This window comes from Sitophilus oryzae, unplaced genomic scaffold (genome assembly GCF_002938485.1).
Source record: "Sitophilus oryzae breed Bouriz unplaced genomic scaffold, Soryzae_2.0 scaffold_177_pilon_pilon, whole genome shotgun sequence".
In the NCBI taxonomy this organism is placed as follows: domain Eukaryota; kingdom Metazoa; phylum Arthropoda; class Insecta; order Coleoptera; family Curculionidae; genus Sitophilus; species Sitophilus oryzae.
In genome coordinates, this window is record NW_022146479.1 from 2,883,406 (window position 1) to 2,906,814 (window position 23,409).

The 23,409-nt window shown below is 29.1% G+C and overlaps 1 protein-coding gene across 1 annotated transcript; it reads left to right on the forward strand.

The window, feature by feature from the left end:
* The first annotated feature begins 4,410 nt into the window (after positions 1-4,410).
* LOC115882384 (lactosylceramide 1,3-N-acetyl-beta-D-glucosaminyltransferase A-like) lies at positions 4,411-18,361 on the forward strand. Its single transcript, XM_030900434.1, has 2 exons — positions 4,411-4,569; positions 16,049-18,361. The coding sequence occupies exon 2, from the start codon at positions 16,061-16,063 to the stop codon at positions 17,072-17,074; it is 1,014 nt and encodes a 337-aa protein (XP_030756294.1). The 5' UTR covers positions 4,411-4,569; positions 16,049-16,060; the 3' UTR covers positions 17,075-18,361.
* Positions 18,362-23,409: the final 5,048 nt, after the last annotated feature.

Consider the following 23,409-nt stretch of genomic DNA (forward strand, 5'->3'; position numbering starts at 1 on the left):
TTTTCCTTTGAAATAACCCACTTCCACTGTTAAATATCCGTTTATTTATTTTACTGAGATCCTATAAATATACTATAAATAGTTTTAGTTAGCCAAAGCGTTCGTAAAAAGATGTTGATTTTTATTTTACCAGAAACCAGTCAAAACGTTTTTTTATTGGAAACTGAAATATTTTATTGAAAACCTAAATTGCCACTTATTTTGAGAACGTAATAACCACATGAACTATAAGAATATTTAAAAAGAGATTGATATGTTTGAATGTTAACGTTTCCTGACCGCTATTTTCAAACAAACAGGATTTATTATCATCATGAAATGATTGGCATGTTTCAGAAAATGTTTACTTTTATTAGTGTATGTACAGGGTTTCCTATTTTCTTGTGTTTTACATTTTTCCTAAATATTTCTCTATAAAACTAAAGATACTACACACAGATTTGTCCTAGCCCTCTTAGTTCTTGAAATACAGGGTGAATTCGGAATTTTTTTTCCTCCCCTCGTTTCTCGATTACCCTATAGCTTATTGAAAAGGAGAAAACTGAGTTCCGTAGAGGTTTTCACGTAGAATCCAGGGGATTAACTATTTTTTCACTGGAATCTGTCATTTTCACACTATCACTAAAACTTTGATGGTTTTTTTTATTAAATGGGGCACCCTGTATATTGTTATTGTTATTTTATTTGTCTTGTTCTGAGCTTCTTAAAATATAATTTACCCTATACTACTTTTCTCATAAATACGGCAAAAATGCATTATTTATCTTTTGATTAGTTTAAAATTGTATCTTTTATTTATAAATAATTTAATTTAATTTAACCATTATAATTTTGTTTTCCGTCGTCCTATCTTAATAAACTGCACTGGAAATTAATTTGTGCAGCTTTTAGATAACACGCTGTCAATCAGAGTTATTTATGTTTTTGATGCATTTCTGCAATAATTTCACTCACAGCTCTTTCAACTAGCTTGGAATAGCCAATAACCAAAACATCGAAAGAAATATTAAATTGTGTTGATTTAATCCGGCTGCCTATGTTAAATAATGCATTTTTTACCTTGTTTAGAAAAATAAATATAGGGTATATTATATTTTTAAGAAGTTTATAACACGGAAGTTCATATCCGCTCTGAAAATACAACGCTTTATTATTTTTTGTATTTAGGCAGAAAATTAAAATATATATTAAACGCTGTATTAATAATATGGATAAAAATTAAAATAGCAAAACAAATTGCATACTCTCAAAAATATGTTACAGGTTTGAAAATATGTTTTTTTTAGATTGCTTTTAAAAAATCTGTTTTTATTATATTATTTAGTGCCATCTAGCGGCGTTTTTCTGAAGCTAATATAATTGATCGCGTATTATCTATAATTAACTTCTCGTCGTTCAACTAGCTTCGGCTAGATGCCTCTAGCAACGTATAAAATCAAGAAAATACAGTATGATTCAAAATTCTATGACCTGGAGTTTTTATTTTTTTAGTGATCACTTGTGTTAAAATATATTTTAAATATATTATTATCTAGTATTTTTTTGAGAAATAATATCGTTGATTGAAAAAAATCAATATCAAAATTATGACATAAGTAATAAAATTGGAAAAACGGAGTGATATAAATCTATACGGCAGTATGTCGCAACTTAAGTTTGACGTAGAATTTTTCTAGAAAAACGATTATTACATTGATTGGCACTGTTAATTAGCAGATAACCATTTTTCCTGAAAATAGTTAATAGAAAGTTAGTAGTATTAATATAGAACCAGGTTTATAATATAATCTATTAAAAACAGGGTTGAAAAAAACATGTTTTTAGTTTTTAGCCGACCATACCAATAGGTACGGTAGGCTATTAAGATCGGCAAAAAAATATTTTTTAATTTTACTCAAAACGAGTTATTTGGGTCATAAATGACCTAAATACAAAATATTTTCATGGTGTCTGTCTGTCTGTCTGTCCGTCTGTCCGGCGTCTGTAACACGATAACTCAAAAACCGCTAAACCGATTTTAACCAAATTTGGCACAAAAATACTGTGGCACCCGAGAATCTGGCCATTAGTTTTTGGTGGGTGTGGGGGGTTGGCAAGAGGGTATGGGAGGGGGTTAAAAATTTTAAAAAATCGTAACTCCAAAATTACAGTAGCTAGCGAAACGCGGTTTTCAATTTAAGATTAGGAATAATATTTGCAACAAAATTTGTAATAACATCAAAATCAGTCAAAGTCGCAGTTTTTGAGTTAAAAAAATTATCAAGTATGGGCGGCTATACGTGCCTCCCAGCGCCATTTTTTTTATTTTTAAATCAAACATGTGTTTCTTATGGTTTCAAACAATTTTTATTATTGTCAATGATACAACAGTAATTTAAAAAAAAAATTAATTTAATTGTAAAAACCCAGTTAAATGAATAAATATAGTTTTAGGTAATAACTAGAAATGTGAAAATATTCGTCAGCTGATTGCCCATTGGAGGAAAAGCCGTCAGTCAGACAATGGATTTTCCGCGCGTTGTGCATTTTTCTCTGGCTGACGGTCTTAAGCCGGGACCATATTAGGCCACACGCCACGCCACGCCACGCCACGCTAACCCACGTGGGTCCACGTGGGTCCACGTGTTGCGACGTGGGAAAGAGTGTACACATGAGATCTGGGACAGATGACACACGTGGGATGGCATGTACGCAATACATGTAATTAAATGGAAAAACATACGCAGAGATCTTCATGACGTGGGGTAGCATGGCGTGGCGTGGCGTACCGTGTTGGCTAATGGGGTTCCGCCATTACCCCCACTAGACACGCAGATGACTGTCATTATTATATTTCTACATAAGTACGAAATCTTGTATAAAAGTCTCAAATTTGGTATTCAAAAATTGAAATGTGTTACCTGTCTTTTCAAGAAATGTTTGACCAATCCTAGTCTGATGTGCAAAGGCGGCAAGTAGATATTTTCCATCAGGACCAAAAGATCCTGACCGAGAGTAAACCTTTCTTACAAACTTTGTTATACAAATTTATGTCTGTCTCTATATACAGGGTGTCTCAGATTTTAATCGGGAAAATTTAATAGACGATAGAACTTGCAAAAATAAAACAAAAAGTTCATATCAACTTGTAAGATTTAAAGCTTCCTTTTTGAGATACAGGGTGTTAAAGTTACTTAAAAAAGAAAAAACAGTATTTAATCGATTTTGATATAACTTGGCCCGTTTATAATACTTACTATGGGACTTAATTTGATGTAATTAGATTTAAGTTTAATGGTCAGGGGCGGCGGTGGGGCATCACTGTTAAATTATTTTAAAGGAAGAGATAGGCACGCCACTGCTTTTTTAGAAGTTTAATATTATTTTTGGATTTATTATATTATTTTTTGTCTCCTGACTTTTTTGTCTATAACCTAACCATTATTATTTAATTTATTGTCCAGGGTAGAGTGAATAAATGAATTTAATTTTTTTCGCAAGAAGTAAGCAAGATAGACAAAAGAGTCAAGAGACAAAAAAATAATATTTTTAATTACTAAATCCAAAAATAATATTAAACTTCTAAAAAAGCAGTGGTGTGCCTATTTTTTTCTTTAAAATAATTTAACAGTGACAATAATTTAACAGGCCGCCCCTGGCCATTAAACTTAAATCTAATTACATCACACACACAAATTAAGTCCCATAGTAAGTATTATAAACGGGTCAAGTTATATCAAAATTGATTAAATAGTTTTTCAAATATCTTAATTTTTTTTTCTTTTTTCAGTAACTTTAACACGTTAAGTTCTATCGTCTATTAAATTTTCCCGATTAAAATCTGAGACACCCTGTATTTTCTATATTGCAAATGTTGCTTTATGTGCAAATAACTTTATTACCATCACATTTACTGGTCTTATTACAATTTGAGCCGGACTACACCCCCTAAAAAAGCTTACCGCCTTCCTACAGTACTTCATGTTTTTAGAATACTTATTATCTCTAGTACGCCAGAAATATCAATATAGAAGTCAAAATAATTCTTTTTATTCCACCAAAACTATCGAAAAGCAGTAAAAATAGGTAGAGGTGTCTCACCCCAAAATGATGGGTGAGGAGTTCCTATTTCGATTCAAGAGGTAATTTTACATAATAATTAACCAGAATTTATCAGGACCGATTTTCATGCAGAAATTAAAAGCCATTGAGTTAATTCACAAAAATAAATTAGTAAATTATGAGGAACATGAATGAAATATGATACAATAAAATTATATTAAAAACTCTTATCTGATGTTAAACAAGAATAGTGTAAATTTTTAGCACGCGTCATTTTTCATTAATGATAACAAACGTATCTTGATATCAGCCTATTCTCTGTACGGTTCTTTTTTTTTCAGATATGTACATTATCAGTACTATCTAACTTATACCACCGCTTATACTCACATCAAGGATCCTTTTGTTTCAGACATTTATACATTATTAGTACTGAGTTCAAACTCATCAGAAGTTTTCGATAAAATACAGCTTTCATTTTTGAAGTTAAAGTTATATTTTTTTTCCAAATTATTGAAGATATTTTATGTAAGTACCATTATTATTTTATATTACTGATTAATAAAAATAGTTAAAATAATCACATCCTGAAATTGTAGATGTAATAGTCATTTTTACAAGCTTTTGGTTAACTTGCAATGTTCCTATAGATATAGAAGTTCTCTGTTTTAAAATTTGCAAACTGTTTCTGATCTATTTTTATTAAACTGATTTTTTTGAGCACTATGATCATTTCAACTATTCAAAAACCCACTTTCTAGGGAAAAATAATTAAAATTTAGGTATATTTTGAGTTTACAAATGTCATTTTCTGACATTTAACTATGGGGGCAACAATAGTATATTGTTTTATTATGAGTAAAAATAATACTTTCCGTGGCGAGGCTGTACGTTTAACATTACAGGCGAGGCAAAAAAAGTTTTTACTCCGAATAGAACATGCTATTTTTTATCAAACTACACAAATCATTTCAAACAGCAAAATAAAATTTCACCAAAATACTTTAGCTGTTTTATTTTGTTGTTGTAACACCAAAGGATTCCAACCCCCAACTGTAATCAATTTCCCCAAATGTTGCAAATAACAAAAAAGAATTAAAAATAATTCCTTGTAAGAAACTGTATTATTACAGTTGGGGGTTAGAACCTTTTGTGTTACAACAGCAAAATAAAACACTAAATCACCACAATACACCAAAACACTAAACACATTTACACGGAACGCTCGTTTCGCTACCATGTTAGAATCATCAGCAGATGATTAAATTTAGTTTTAATAATAATAATAATAATATTTATTGTTCCAAAGAAAAAAACACTTTACAGTAACAATCGTAAAATCATCTGCAGGAGCAAAAGTTGTGTACAGATGGTCTACATCATTCACATATGTTTCAACAATTCTAAATATTAAATTAATTTATATAATAATCATATTCAAATATCCTAATCACTAAAACATTTACTATAGACAACAAAACAGCCTATTAAAATAGCCTATTATTATACTCAAACCCTAATAATAATTTTATATAAAAAAACCCTATAATATATACTTTACAAAATATTTCTATACATTTTTTCAAATCAACACAGTAACACAATAAACAATGAACCAGACCAAACATTTAGTTATGAACATTCACGAGTCTATCAATTGTTTCTCTATTGGATTCTAGCAGAAACAATTTTAGATGCTTTTTGAATAGAGCTCTGGAATTCGAAGTTATTAGAATATTTTTTAAATCCTTGGGTAAAAAATTATATGCTCTCGACAGAAGATACCAAGAACTCCTTTGACCAATCGTCTTATTTGATCTAGTTGTTTTTATTGAAAAATATGCTTTAAATCGCGTATTATGATTATGTTCTAAATTATTGATGAGATCTTTATTATGAAACAATAAGGTCATAAGGTTATAGAAATATATCTGTCGAATATCCAATATTTTTAGTTCATTGAACAACATATCAGTAGAGAATCTAATAGGTTTCCTATAAATTATTTTTAATATTCTTTTTTGGGCAATTTGTAGTTTTCTTATGAATACATCAGTCACCCCACCCCATCCAATTATACCATAATGTAATCGAGCTTCAATCAACGAATAATAAATTATTTTTAAATGTTGAAATTTTGAATTTATAAAACATGGATCTTATTGTATTAGCTATGGTTTCTATATGATAATTCCACTTCAAATGCTCATCTATTACTATGCCCAGATATTTAATTTTTGGTGCTGACTGGATATTGATAATAACATTATTGTACGTCATTGTAAGTGTCCTGAAATTTGGCAGACGTTTACTGTATGAACAGAATGACAAAAATTTAGTCTTTTCATAGTTAATTGTGAGCTTTTTATTGGTTAACCAGTTAACAATTTTTTTCAATTCAGTTTCTGCCTTTTTATGTAGTTTGTTCCAGTCCGTATCAGAAAAGAAAACCGCAGTATCGTCTGCAAAACTTATGACACTACCATCAACACCACAGGTTACCGGTAATTGTTCACTGCTTCAATCACCAATCTGAACTATTTGAGTTCGCTTATCAAGGTAGCTCTTAAATAAATTTAGTGGAATACCTCTAATCCCGATTCTTTCCAAAGTTTCTAAAAGCAGCGAATGGTTTACTGTGTCAAAAGCCTTCGACAAATCCAGGAAAACACTAAGTGCAGGTTTCCTTTCATCAACTGACTGGTATATCTGTTTTGTTAGACAATGTATTGCATCCTGTGTGCTTTTGTTATTTTGGAATCCAAATTGTCTATTGCTTATTATATTAAATTTCTCCAAATATTTTACCAATCTATCCTTAATGATCTTTTCACATATTTTAGTGAACACAGTTATTAAAGATATGGGACGATAATTTTCTAATTGGTATTTATCCCCGCTCTTATATATTGGTGTTATCAGTGCCAATTTAAACTCTTGAGGAGTAATCCCACTTGAAAAACAACAATTAACCACATGCGCAAAAGGCTCCGAAATGAGGTGTATCATGGATTTTAAAGAGTTTTACATGTGATATGATCATACCCTGGTGCCTTTTCTGTTTTAAAGGTTTTAACAATTTGTCCAATCTCCAATTTATTAGTTGGATTTAAAAAGAAGGTATGCGATTTTGATAAATGTTCAATAATAGGAAGCTCAGATTTAGAAATTTTTCCCGATAATTCTGTACCTATGGTGGAGAAATATTGATTAAAACTATTTGCTATGTCTTTGCTATTATTCATTAGTTTACCAAATTTATTTCTAATTTCAAAAATATGTGATTTCTTTTTAGCTTCGGTTATTGACTTTACGGTATTCCATAAATTTTTGGCACTAGTTTTATTTTTATTTATTAATGACTGAAAATATTCTATCTTAGCTTGTTTTATTACTTTTCCTAATTTATTTTTATATGTGTTATACTCATCTTAGAAAAGCTCAGGATTTCTTTCAAATTTTTTGTAAAGTTGTTCCTTTTTTCTGATCGAAATTATAATTCCTTTAGATATCCAGTTTTTTCGTGGTATATTATTTTTATTGATTTTATTTATTACAGTATTTTTATTAATATAACCTGAAATAGTACTAAGAAAGTCAGTCGATATAACTTGTGGATTAATCAGTTTTAATCATCTATGGTTATATTTGTTCTGCCTAGTTTCTTGGTATATTCTTATTCTTGGCTGCTTAGGCGTAAAAGTGCTTTACTACTTTTATACCTAGGTGTTAAAATGGCTTTTTTACACATCACATCGTAAAAATTAGTTTTAATCATCTGCTGATGATTCTAACATGGCTAGTGAAACTCGCGTCCAGTGTAAAAGTAAAAGAGTTTTGGTGTATTGTGGTGATTTAGTGTTTTAAGAAATTATATATCGAGAAACAATGATTACATTCGTGAATTTGTCACTTTATGTCACAATATGTCGTTAATAATATATTTTCGTACTTTCGTGCCGAGGTCTGCTTAGTTTCTTGGTATATTCTTTGCTGCTTAGGCGTAAAAGTGCTTTAATATAATTAATTAATACATAATACTTTTGTGACGTTTGAAAAAAATATATTATTTTAATTCAACTATCTACAATCCCTACTAGGGGATCTCATTTTTATTGAATATCTTGGTAACAATCAGAGAAATTAGTTTGGGATTGTCGACATTTGAATTTGACACACCGCTAAACAAATATCAGGAGATACATAAAAAAATAATTTTTAAGGTAAAATTACTCAGCTATATCGGACTTATTTGAAATACTGTAAAAAGAAAATACTATGTTCCTTTTTCGAGATATACCGGCACTGAAAATATGTGCACTTATTTAAGACTCACTCTGTATTAATATACATTAATGTTCGCGTATATATTTTATATAGAGAGGTACTGTGGCAAGTTAAAGTAAACTTTTTTTTCTAAATCACAGATTTCAAAATTTATTTTTAACCACAGATTAGATATTGCGAACAACAAACATTTCTTATTACCTGTTTATTTTCTAAATGTACCATGATAAGGCGACCCCTCCTAGTATTATTAAATTAATATACGACCCAAAGTTTACAATTTGATTTGATATACACCAGTATGACAAATTTACAGTCATTTATAAATAATGTTGATAAAAATAACTTTATTTAACCTATTTGTAAAATAATAAAATTTATTTAGTTTATATTTAGGCATAACTATTGTTGTAGGCTGACTGGGACTTATTAGACTTGTAGCACTCCACAGAATGTATGGGTGGGGGGTTAATCATTGCAACTCTACAGATCTATTGTGTCTATCTTGAGTTATAATGTGTTATAACTCATTATACAGTTTCAGGGCTTTGACAAAAGCCAGTATCTGAGACGGTTTTACAGAGGTTAGTTCTCCATCTCCGATATCAGGCGTACCAAACTTCATGGCATGAACGTTTGTCGTCTCAGCGCACTCAGTGATCAGATGTTTCCTCATGTTCCCCACAGAATCTGCATTCGCCGTTGTTTCTCAGCTTCAATCTACTGAGGTGTTCGTTGAGGAGACAATGTATTGTTAAAAAACCCCGTGACAATCCGAATTCAGTCGAACCTTAGTGCTTTAACATATACAGGGTGGCGCACCTCGTTCGCCACGGTTGATTATACGAAAACGGAAAGATGTAGAAACAAAATATTTTATGGGTATATGTGGGGAGGAAATGTGCACAATTTAAAATTATTTTGAAACATACAGGTTGTCTCAGAACTAAGATTCATACCAAAGTTATATTTTTTCTTATGGAACACCCGATATTTTATTTAATTTTTGGATTCTTGGGCCCAAAAAAAGGCATTTATTACAAGGGTTTAATATGTTTAAACCCTTTGGTTTTTGAGATATTTAAAGATATTTAAATATGCACGCTACAAATGAATTGATTATTAACACCCTGTACATTACTTTTCAGAATTAATTATTGTGCTGAGTTTAAAGGCAAAGGAATAAACTTTACTGAAAAATGTCATTGCTTCCTTAAATTTATACAGGGGTACAAAAAAATTGGTGATCTATTTTTAGGATTTATTTTATTTTACATGAAAACTTTGTTATTTCAAATACAACACCCTGAATTTTTTTAAATAAATCGAAGCAGATTCAAATGCTCTTACAAACTATATTAGGGTTTCCTATACCTATCTATCTCAGATTTTGAATAAAAAGCGATTTTTAAATAAAATGACAATCAGGATGGCTGGTATCGTCATGGCAATTTTCTAGTGACAGTAACTATCTTCAAAATCGACATTAGTTTATGGACATTATTATTTAAACAGTTTACTAAAATTTACCCATAATAGTTTAATAAGTAAGTATTCTTTATCTTATGAAGAAAAATAAAGCCATATGTGCTGGCGGAACGAATGGATATGTTACTAGTCATTTTATTTTGTGAGGAAAATTATTTCTTGGCTTCAAGAGCTTATGCTCAAAGATATCCAAATAGGAATCTTCCTGGTAAGTGTTCCTTTGAAAAACAACTTGTCCTATTTCCTGTTTCGCAGAGCTGGTAGTGTAGTTTATAAAAAAACCTATTAGGCAGAAACCTGCCGTTGGAAGCTTAGTTGGAAGTGAAGAAATTGGATTTGCCGTAATTGGCTCTTTTATAGAAAATCCATATATCTACAAGTTATCGTAAAAGAAAATAAAGAACTACTTCTTCGTTTTTCTTGATAGAATAATAAATACATATTAATAAATATTATTTATTAAGCTATTGTAGGTAAATTAAATAAAAGTAAACTGGTATAAATTTAAATAAAGTCTATAAACTAATTTCGATTTTGAAAATAGTTACTAACTGTCACTAGAAAATTGCCATGGCGATACCAGCCATCTTGATTGCCATTTTATTTAACAATCGCTTTTTATTCAAAATCTGAGATAGATAGGTATAGGAAACCCTAATATAGTTTGAAAGAGCATTTGAATCTGCTTCGATTTATTTAAGAAAATACAGGGTATTGCATTTGAAATAACAAAGTTTTTATGTAAAATAAATCCTTAAAATAGATCACCAATTTTCGGTACCCCTGTATAAATTTAAGGTAACAATAACATTTTTCAGTAAAGTTTATTTCATTATCTTTAACTCAGCACAAGAATTAATTCTGAAAAGTAATGTACAGGGTGTTAATAATCAATTCTTTTGTAGGGTGCATATTTAAATATCTTTAAATATCTCAAAAACCAAGGATTTTAAACATATTTAACCCTTATAATAAATGCCTTTTTTTGGGCGCAAGAATCCAAAAATGAAATAAAATACCGTGGGTTCCATAAGAAAAAATATAACTTTGATATGAATCTTAGTTCTGAGACACCCTGTATATTTCAAAATAATTTTAAATTGTGCACATTGCCTCCCCACATATACCCATAAAATATTTTGTTTTTACATCTTTCCGTTTTCATATAATCAACCGAGGCGAATGAGGTGCGCCGCCCTTTTTTAATTTTTAATCCAACGAAATATAAATAATATAATATAATTATATTGCTTAGGCGTCTGTTAGTAATGTAGCAATACATATAAAACTTATAACAAAAACAGATCATTTCATATACATATATGTAGAATGTAGAATGTTTAGGAGGGGAATTAATCACCGCGACCTTATAGATCTATTGTGTGTTCGCCTTTCTTGAGTTATAACGAGTTATAACTCATCATACAGTCTCAGGGCTTTAAGAAAAGCCAGTATCTGAGACGGCTCCACAGAGGCCAGCTCTCCGTCCTCGACATCAGACGTACCAAGGTTCATGGCACGAATGGTCGTCGTCTCGGCGCACTCAGTGATAAGGTGTTCTATTTCATATATAAAAAAAGATACATATATTATATTCATTTACATTCATTTAAATCGATGGTTGATTAGTAATATCGATAATAATGACTAATTTGGCAAAAATTCTACATTTATTTTTATTATTATATAGGCTTTGCGAAAGACATAATTGATCGAAAAAAAATAATTTACCGTCCATTAAATCTACAACGGTTCTTAGTAATATGCCAGATAAAAATATATTGATTCAACTTATCTAATCTAATATAAAAAAAAATATTTTTAGTACACATCGAACAGTTTCGAAGAACATTAAAGTGACAGACAGTGATTTCGTTAAAATTCTGTAAGTCAAAAACAATAAAATTATTAATTATCTCTAATTAAAAGAAATCAATTTTAAAATAAATTTTAAACATTATTTTCGATTTATTTTTTTCACAATTTAAAAGAATAGAACTAACATGTTAAAATAAATTTCGTAGTTGAAGCCCCATACTCACTATGAGCCGATGCGTCAATTTGATGCGTCCATGCACCCAGAATGACTATGATGCGTCGATGCAATTTGTCAGTTTGTTAAATTTTAATAAAAATGATCATCTTTGTATTTATTTTTTATTTATTTAATCTCTGAAAATATTTAACATTTTGCTTCACCAACAAACTTCAAAACGACTAAAATAAATAAAGATATATTTTATACTTTTATTAAAAATATTTCTTTTATAAAATAATAATTAATCTATTTGTTACAATAATTTTGTTTTATATAATAAACTTTTTGAATGCGTAATGCGTAAGAGCACTTAACATAAAAAGATAAGGGTACTTTTTTATTTTTTTTATTTACCCACTTCAATTGTTATTTTAAAAAAATGTATTATCGGCCTTCGGCATTATATTGTTTATATAACGTTTAGATAAAATTGTTAATTGTATATCTCCCTCTTTTTTAATCTGATGTGATATAAAAATCGTAGCATACCATTTGACTTTTTGACAAAATCAGCATTTGGAGAGCTAAAAAAGAGCGCCCTCTAGTGACTATTAACAAAGTAATTATAATAGAGCTAATAACTCCACCAGTACAGCAAAAAGCGCTTTTTTCGGCACCAATTTAGATTAAAATCAGTTCATCCCTTAGAGTAAGACAATAGAGAGCGCGAGCCGATCCATTGTTTGGCTCCTTCGATGAGATACGGTCTAATGGTCTTGCGGGACAATTGTGCCATATCATGCAGTTTATCGTTATAACAGGGAATATTCATTATACATACTTATCTTTAAGTTATTTAATAAAATATAATTTATTATGCTACGTTTAAAAATTATTATATGGTATATAATAAGCATTTACTAAGTGATTAAAGCAAGTAAAACAACAGTTCTCTTAAATAAAAATAGAAAAATAAATAATTTAATCTAATCAGCAGAAAATAGTTCAGTCAACGTGGCAACATTGGAATTCTTATCTGGACGTAGTAAACTGGCGGCACGTGTGTTTGCGATTATTTCGTTGTAGGTGTTTTTGTGTTTTCTGACTGAAAAGTAGTGAATTTATTATTTTAAAAAGTGACATTCGATATAAAAATTATAAATATTGTATAATCATGGTTGATATGTGCCAAGTTTGCAAGAAAAATAGTTCGAAAAATCCTGATGTGTCATTTCACAGGCAAGTACTGACCTACCATAAAATACGTGATTCTTTCGAAACAGTAGCGTTACATTTCATTTTAAATCAAGATTGATGAATTAAAGAAATTATTATTTAACCACATTGGAACTTAGTAATTACATACTATATAAAATATAAATAATTTTATAGTTGATGGTTATTTACATGAGAAGTTTCATAGGAAGATTGCATCATAATCATAAACCACAACAAAGAAAAATATTTACCTAGACAAAAAAAAGGTACTTTAGGTAGGCCCAGTGTAAACCATCTGTAAATTGGAAATACCTACATTTTGTTCTTTGTTATGTTGTCTAATGCAATGCTCCCGTAAAAATCGTATGATCGCAAAAAAAGGCGCCAGTGTTGCCTTCAAAATTTCTGATCAAAAACAATTAATGATAAGTGTCATGGATTCCCGTTTTTTTTCGCTCCTACAAAGTAAATACCCATTTTATAGTCGAATATATTAATAATTCCTATATTTTATATTTTATGTATGTGTCTGTTTATGTATTTTTTAAATATATTTTTAATATACACTCAGATGTAGTAAAAACCCAACGGATAATTTTTTCGTCAAGTTTAATGTGATATTTCTTTTACTTTTAGCCCTATTTTAATGATTTTTTTGGCAAACTTTATATATCAACTTTAATTAATAAATTCAGTTTTTTATAAACTTCAGTATTTGGTTTATTATACAGGGTTAATTGTACGGCTGTTTTTTACGCTAACTTTAAAACATCCTGTGCAATAATTTAGTGAGTGACTTTTCGTAAAACAGTATTTTTCGATCAGAACCATGTCTCCTGAGCATTTTGTTTTTAACTCATGCACACATGCCTTGGTTCATTTTTAAGAGCGAAATGAAATTGCCACCAACAATTTAAATGTGATGTTATATTTTAATATCCCGAGATGGGGCTTCGGGTAGATGAATGAAGAATAACATTAAAAAGAAACGATAATAATCGAAAACATTGCAAAATGTTTGTGGCCAGTTCATTTTGCTCTTAAAAATTAACCAAGGCGTGTGTTAACATGACTGATGATATTCAGGATGGGGGTTCTCACTAAAAAATAATGTTTTAGGAAAATTTGCTCTTGAAATTATTGCACAGGGTGTTTTAAAGTTAGGGTAAAAAACAACCCTTCAACTAATTTGTAAAAACTTATTGTAAAATTACTGTCGATTGTCATTAATTGTCAAAGTTAAACCTGCTTGTTTATATTGTAGTTGTTTTTTATTGGTATTTTTTAAATTTCACTCTAGAATGCTATGGTCATGATGTAATTTTTTATCAAATAAAGTGAAAAAAATTTCCTAGAGCACCATTTAAAATTCAAAAGTTTAAATCATTTCCGGTGAAACAAGTAATTGAAAACAATCAATCCCGATTTATGTCATTTAGTAACATACAAAATTTCATTTTTTTATTTGGAAAAAATCAAAAAGTTATAGGAGCGAACCACTTGTGAAAAACACAAGGTATGTGCTAATCAAGATTCACTGAACATGATTTAAATCATGCATAAAAGATATTTAAATTTATTTTTAATTTGGTTTCAAAGTTTTAGGATTATAAAATAATGAACAAATATTTTATAAAGCATTAAATAAAAAATGCACCTGTTAGTAAATATACATAAAAATTAAATTGATATATAAATCGGAGTTTTATACATAGCTTGAAAATTATAACTAATATGGTAGTAATTTGAAAAAAAAATGTTATGTTAAATCGGTAATTAATAAAATAAAGACATTTTAAAATGCTATGCTATTAAATTTAAGGCGTCTTGTATAAATGGAAATCAAAATAAAAATAAGATTTTGAGATTTATACTAGCTAACACGGGTTTTTAAAGAACGATTTTAATTTTATATTAATTTAATTAAATTCATATTCCGGAAATTGCGAAAACCAGTACGCCATTGGATTAGTCCGGCCAGTATCGCCGCGCCAAATTTGCTGTCCCAAGTTCTTATCCCCACTCAAGGCTTTTCATTGATATTTTAACCTCCGTGATTCCATTCTAAGCAGGCTAAGTGGAACATGGTTGTAGTAGATTTATGAATGACTTGCTCCGTCTAGAAGTTTTAGTCTAAGGTTCATCCCAAACCCAGAGGTATCGACGTTTGAACGTAAAGATGTTTAACCTTTTTTGCTCCCCCACCATTTAATTTTTGACAAAATTTTTATCAGACAAGAATGGTTCAGAACAAAAAAGTGCGTTACGCACTTTCTTAGTTTATTCTGATTGAATTTCAAAAAACATTTATATGAGCTAAGCTTAAAACATGTATTTACCAAATTTTTTTGGTTAAAAGAAATAAAAAATATAAAAATACAGTAGAAACTATGAACTAGAATTTTTGAAACTATTCTCCAGATCTCTTCGTAAGCATTTTTTAATTACCAAACATTTTAAAAACTGTAGAGATAATTGTGTCTTTTCTGTACCTGTCCACAACTTATTGAACACTGTAAATATACCCTTTCTGTAAGAAGCAACACGAAATGGAACAATTTTTTGTATGATAAAGTAGGAAATAAATTCCAAAGAAAAATGTGTTGTTCCAACCAAACCAAACCACCCATTTTATATATATTTTAGTATAATTTTGCTTCCACTCGCTAATTTTTTCTAAGATAACTTAATCTTCATTTGATCGAATTCAATTGACGGTCATTTGAATGGACAATGTTGAATGACGGACTGTCCGTTATGACGGATGTCTGGACACTTTACATATACTTTATTTGCAAAACACATTTTGTTTATCTTATTTAATTATTGTCCTCCTTAAAATGCTAAAATATTTTATTAACATCGCAATTTTCCAAAAAAAAACTATGCTGTGTCAAAAGGTACTCATGATATGTGACGTTTTATCGTTAAACGCTAAGCATTATTTCTGAAAATTACTGTTAAACATGCCAGCGTTTGATTTATATTAATCCCTTAAAATAAATTTCTAATAACACTTATTTATTTTAATTTCAGGAAGAAATAAACATGCAAACAAGGCATCAGCTGTTCCTCATCTGCATTACAGCTCAATTTTTTATTCTTCTATTCATATACAAAGACAACCTGGTCATACGAAAAACTTTAGTCAGCACACAAGAGCAGCTAGTACTATCAGAACAGGACTACAGTCAACTTAACAACCTCACTGGTTTCAAGTTCAACATTTTAAACAACCAAACATGTTCAGATAAAGAACTGCTTCTTCTGATCTTGGTTCCATCAGCTCCAGGCAACATCGGAAAGAGAAATGTCATCAGGGAGACATGGGGTAGTCTAAAACGAGACGATGTAAAAGTTATGTTTGTGCTGAATGACCCTGGTGATGAATCTGTTCAATCCAAACTACTGATTGAAAATGAAGAATTTGAAGATATAGTACAAGGAAGTTTGATGGATACCTATAGGAACCTCACTTACAAAACCATAATGTGCCTGAAATACGCAACGTATCATTGCAAAAACGCAAAATATGTTCTCAAAGTTGATGATGACGTGTTTGTTAATGTGCCTCAGATGATATCTTTTTTAGAAAATGATCTGGAACCATTGCATCCGGAGAATTTTCTTATGTGTTCTGTCTTGTCCTCTTCCAAGGTAGTTAGAGATAGAAATGATCCTTATTTGGGAAAATATATGGCTACTTATGAGGAGTTTCCTGATACATACTACCCAGTGTATTGTGCAGGCTGGGTAGCATTATTCTCCAGAGATGTAGTTCCTAAGTTTTACCAAATTGCTCAGAAAGTTCGGTATTTTTATTTGGAAGATGTTTTCACGTATGGATTGGTTGCTAGGAGGATCCCAGAACTGAAACGAGTGAGTATTGGAAGCTATGTTTTGGATTCGGGAAGAATAAGCAAACTTATTGACAATTCTACTTTGAACTATGATTTTATTATCGGTTGGTTTAGTATGGCTGAAAGTAAAATGAGAAAACTTTGGGATGTAGTGAAGAAAAGTCCAGTAAAAGAACACTTGAAGCTCAATTTTGAGCTTTAGTTGAGATTATTTAAAATTACATAGATTAATTTTTTATTTTAAACGATCAGATATGTTCAGATAAAAAAACTGCTTCTTTTGATCTTGGTTCCGTCCAGTCCAGGCAACATTGGAAAGAGAAATGTCATCAGAGAAGACATGGGATAGTCTAAAATGTGATGATGTAATAATTTTGTTTGTGCTGAATGATCCTGTCGATGTAGCTCAATCCAAACTACTTAAGGATATAGCCCAAGGAAATTCGTTGGATACCTATAGGAACCTCACTTACAAAACAATAATGTGCCTGAAATACGCAAAGTGTCATTGCAAAAACGCAAAATATGTTCTCAAAGTTGATGATGACTTATTTGTTAATGTGCCTCAGATGATATCTTTCTTAGAAAATGATCTGGAACCATTGCATCCAATCATTGAGAATTTTCTGATGTGTTCTGTCTTGTCATTTTCCAAAGTAGTAAACCAAACAATAACGCTAAGAAAGTATTAGGTAGGTATTTTTACTTGAAAGATGTGTTGGGAACAGGTATGGACTCGTTGCTAGGAGGATCCCAGAACTAAAAAAGAAAATTATTAACAGTTTTACTTTGAACTATGATTTTATAATAGTTTAATTTAGTAGGGCTAAAGTAAAATGAGAAAACTTTGCGATTCAGTTAAGAAAAATCCAGCGAAGGGACATTGAAGCTCAATTTTAAGCTCTAATAGATTTTAAAACTTAATTAGATCATTTAAATAGCATCAGGCGTATTCTGGTGATCTTGATTTTCTTTATAGTTCCAACTAAGATAGATGATTATAAACATGATTATGTTAAGGTATTGATCATAATGGAAAATATTAAATTTCTTGATCTTTCTATTCTGGTTGGTAGATTTCTATTGACTTTCGTCAAATTATTTCTGTAAGATTGCACTTTCATGGTTGTGATAAAAACAATATTGAACAGTGACATGTTGCTGAATTATGCAGAGATTATAATATTGTAATTAACTAAAACTCTTTTGTACTAAAATCGACTGAAAATGACACAAATTACAAAATAAGCACACACATAACAATTATTAAAATATTTTTTTTTGTATATATTTGTATTATTATATTAGAATTTTATAATTTTTTGCCCAAATATATTGGGAGAATCTCATATTAAAGTAAATAAAAACTCCATGGCATAATTTTACTTCTTTTTCATTTAGTCAAGGGTTGTTTTAAAACTAACTGTGATTAATAATAAATAAAATATGATAAATAAATTTTAACAGGGGCTTCTATCAGTAAGATGAGTGTTATACCTTAAAATTAATTTAGTTTTATTTATTTATTTTGTAAATATTAAATTAGTTTTAAATTATTTTTTATTTAATATATTAATAAATTATTTCTCAGTTAGCTATGATTTATATTGTATGTATTTTAAGTTCTGTAAATATAGTTATTATTATCTACAGTAAAATAGTACTAATAAGATTTATTAGCTTTAATAAAATGTATTTTGTTATTACTGGTGATTTTATTTTTTTAAAGATTGCATCTAATCTTTTTATGACTTCTCCATAATATTGATGACGTAGATTTGAATGATTGTTGAACACACCATATAAATAAAAGAAGCATTTTTATGTTACAGTTGTTTATTATACAATCTTATGTAATTACAGGCATTTTCAACCTAAATAGCTGCCTGATTGGGCCCCAGCAGATGCACCTGAAACTCCTCCTAAAATAAATATAAAATATTATAAATAAGTTATGATAACATTAAAATGTGTTATACCATGATCGAAAAAAAAACAGCGTCAAAGAGGGCTGGGGAACGATAATAATTTTGGCCAGGTCAATCTGCAAACGCGATAATCTTGTCAAAGATTATTAACACTAATTATCCTCGATTGTCATGCCCCAGCCGTTTTTGACGCCGTTTTTTTTCTCGATCGTGTGGTATATTAAATATAATTAAAGAATTACCAAAAGGAAGTCCTCCAAATGAGTTTGAACCGGCATTGGCGTATGATCTTGATTCTCCACTGAAATTAATAAAAAAAATCAAATAATATAATCTTTGTAAGTACCTACTTGAATTATAGATATTTCGACATACTATATGCCAAATAACCATTTATTTATCCCTTAATAGGCTTATTGAAATAATTACATAATTGTGTTGTGAAATATGGTTCTAATATAATTTTTAAAATATTTCAATAGGTAATTTTGTTAAGATAAATAAGATGGTTGATAAATATCAATTAAAAATAACAGATACAGGAGGGTAACGAAAAGACAGATGAATTGGCCAAACAAAGCTCATCAATGAACCTTTCTGTAGTCACAAAAATGGCCACAAAACAGTGAGTAGCCAACAAATCTCTATACCGGGTGCATCTCAAAAGTGGCTCACTCCTATAACTTTTTATTATATCAGATAAAAAAACGATATTTATATATATATATATAATATATATATATAGATATATATTTTGTATATTAGAATATGACATAAATTAAGATTGATTGACGTATTCAATTGTTTTTGGTCACTTTCTGTTTCACTGGAAATGACAACAACTTTTGATTTTTAAATGACACCCTCGATAGAAAAGTAAAAATGACATATCATATGTCATCATATAGTTGTAGTCAGCTTTTAACATTTTCGCATATGATTTATTTGAAATTGTAACATGCGGTTCATTACGAGAATTTTACCGAAATATAAAAGTTTGTGGTATCAAATTTTTCCAAAGCTCCATGATTAAAAATTAGTATTTTTAACACAGCCATGGTACTCTAGATTGAAATTTAAAATACGATTCTTTAAGCGAAAATGTCAAATGTTGACATATGATATGTCATTCTATTAAGTGTGTCATTTTCTATTAAATAAAGCAAAAATATCTTAAGGGTGCCATTTAAAATTTAAAAGTTGTAGTCACATTTCCGGTGAACCAGCAAGTGACGAAAAACAATTAAATACGTCAATCAATACTAATTTATGTCATATACTAACACGTCAAATCTCGTTTTTTTATCTCATAAAATAAAAAAGTCAGGGGTGAGCCACTTTCGAGACGCACCCCGTAGAATGGTGGAGAAATTCAGAGAATCAGAGCAGAGACGAAAAAATTCGCCTGAATTAACGACAGACCTGAATCTGACGACAGACCGAAATCTGAAAAATATGCGGTGGAAGTCTCACTGTCATATACTTTCTTCTTCGATGGGGAGACTATACTTTACCAAAATGCAGTGTTATATGCAGTTAACACTTAGGTAACTTTGAGCTTTGCAGATTTCTGCAACATTGATATAAAGTTCAAAGTAGAGTGTTTTGGTGTACAAATGATGTTTTACTAAAAGATGTGTACTTTACTTACAATCCTGGCACAAGTCCCCCTGGAACTACTAGATGTCCGCCAAGACTTCCTGAGTAGGCATTAGCTCCTGCACTGGATCTAAGAAATATTATTTTGAATAAATTATTGCTCTTAGTAAATATTAAAAAATATATTTGTGTTTGTTTTTTATTAATAGACTAGCAGGTCTGGCTAATTTCCGACCGAATCTGGAATGATCCAATCGATTTGAGAGTTGTCATTTGGTCTCAATGTTTTTGTTTGGTTGTTCCGAACATAATTTATTTAAAAATTATTTTTTTGAGTCATTTTTTTCCGTCAATTTTTCAAATATTTTATCGGAGACGAATCCAACAAATCAGAGATCATTAAAATCATTTCAGACGATCTTGAGTTGTAAATTGTGTAACATGTGTAACCAACCTGATTTTTGTTTTATTTATTTAGATTTTAAATTATTTACTTCTAGTCCATTTTAATTCAGATCAAATATGTTTTTTGGGTAAGATACATTTTCTTTAGTTAAATATAAAAAAATTATACAGTATGTTCCCGGATTGTCTTTACAAGAGGATATTTTTTTATATTATTATCATTTTTAGAAAAATGTATTGTTAAAGAAAATTACTTGTTCTGAAATGATTAATTTTGTTTATTCTTTTCTATGCAGGTTTAGAGAAAATTGAAAATATGAACAACCCAAAACTTTTATGAAGAATGCATTTTACTTAAAAAGTTAATGATTAAAAACACCTCTTTTAAATATGATCGGGGAACATTCTGTATAGAAATAAATTTTGTAAAATCTACATTATTTATACAGGGTATTTCAAAAAACATGTGCCATATCTCGTGGGGAGATTCCTCACATGAAAATAGGACAGGAGGTTAAAGTCTTTATTATTTTATTTTTCGATTTATCATAATTTTCTTCCAAGTTCTTTTAGTGATTCGAATGAACTTTGGTTACTATGAGTGCTACATATATTTTAATGCTAAAAATAGTGTCGAAAGATTCACTAGGGATGAGCATATGGGTTATCACTGGAATATTTTTCTAAAAAAACACGTGCGTCACTGACTTTTTCTCTTATTAGTAAAAGTGTGTCGGCCGATTATAAGTTGAATCTTGATATTTTTTCTGATATATAATCTTTGATAAACGCAATTTTATTAATGACAATTAATAAAATTAAAATAAAATTAATAGAATATTTATTTAATATAATTTATTACTAAATTTTTAAAAAATTTATAACACTGATGTACAGTGCTATCTACAGTAAATTCTCTCAAAAAATAATGATACTTTGGTATGTATAATAATAATGGTATATTAATATAAGAAATAAATCTTATTTTTACGAGAGGAATCTATCTCCCCACGACAGATGGCACATGTTTGAAACACCCTGTATACAGGTACTTACCCGCCATAATACTGGGGTGCTGAAAATAATAAATAAATTGATATAAGTACAAACAAACAGCAAAAAAATATTTTTAAATGATTTTAATATTTCTCCACATTATTTCTAAATACGTATAATTTATAAAATAAGTTCTAGAATTTTCGAAAGATAAATTAAATTTAATTGAAATATTGTAATAATAGGTAATTCTTAATTAAATACAAAATTTTATGAAACAGAGGTAATAATATTTAGCCTCTTTTATTTTTAATATGTTTTAATTTATCCTACATTATTTCGAAATTTCTGTTGCAGCATAAATAATTAATAAAATAAATAATCTATCAAATTCTATACGCTTTTGCCAAAAAATGAGATAGTATTTGAGTAACAATATGATATGAGCAATATTCATTTGATTAAAAACATTTGGTAAAATATGATTTTAAAAAACAGTATGGGATTTACCTGCCACTGCCAAGGCTGCCAATGCAACGAAAATTAAAACACTGAAAATTTTCATTTTAAAGAGCTTTTTGTTTGAAGTATATCTATCGTCTAACAAAGAATATAATTTTTTCTCTTTTTATACTAAAATATAATCTGTATATTAATGTACTAATTAGTTTTTCCTTGAATGTGAATAAATTTAATGATTCTTTAAGCTGTTTACTGAAATTAAAGAAAAATGCCATCGTACTTTCAAAAAACTTGTTTTAGATATGGTGTAATTAATTTTGAGTTTGTTTTTGAAAGTTAGATATTAAAATAATATAGATAAAATATTTTAAACAAGTTCATAAAGGTAAAGTCTGTTTGTACAGAGGAAATAATTTTAAACGCTATAAAAAATGTAATTTCTGGGTTTATTTTTTGTAAAGAGGCAAGGAGAATTATTTTTTGCTCTATACAAATGAAATTTTTGATATAAAATAGAAAATATTTCAAAAACTGCTAAACTTAGGTATAGGTCTTTATACATATACATGTAATACATCATACATTTGATGAATTTCCAAAAATCATCAAATTATATTTTTTTGCATTATTGACAGAATGAGGAAGGTAATATAATTTCAATTTTTGTCTTATAAGTAAATCAGGCATTAAGTATGTTAAATAATATTTTATTGTTTTACAATTATTTGTTTTAAAATTTCTCTTTATTATATACAAAAACATACTGTAATGATGTTCACATGATGTTCATTATTTTTAAAACTATTGTTTTCTTGATAAAATGGTGAAGGTTATTTTTTAAAAATATATAATAAACTATACATTATCCATAATTATTTATTATATTTTTATCATTTGAAATTACTTTTTAGTAATAAACAACGTAAAAACAATAATTAAAAAATACTTATTGGATGTTTTTGAGCAATAAAAAACAGTTCAAAGAAAATTAAAACAATAAATTTAGGCCTGCCGAAAATTTCAGAGGGTGTTTTGATAAATCATCGCCCCAAAGGAAATTTAATTACATTTGCTTGTGTAATAAAAATCAACAATAATACCATTTAACTGAGTAATCAATTATATTACTTGTGACAATTTAGAAGTA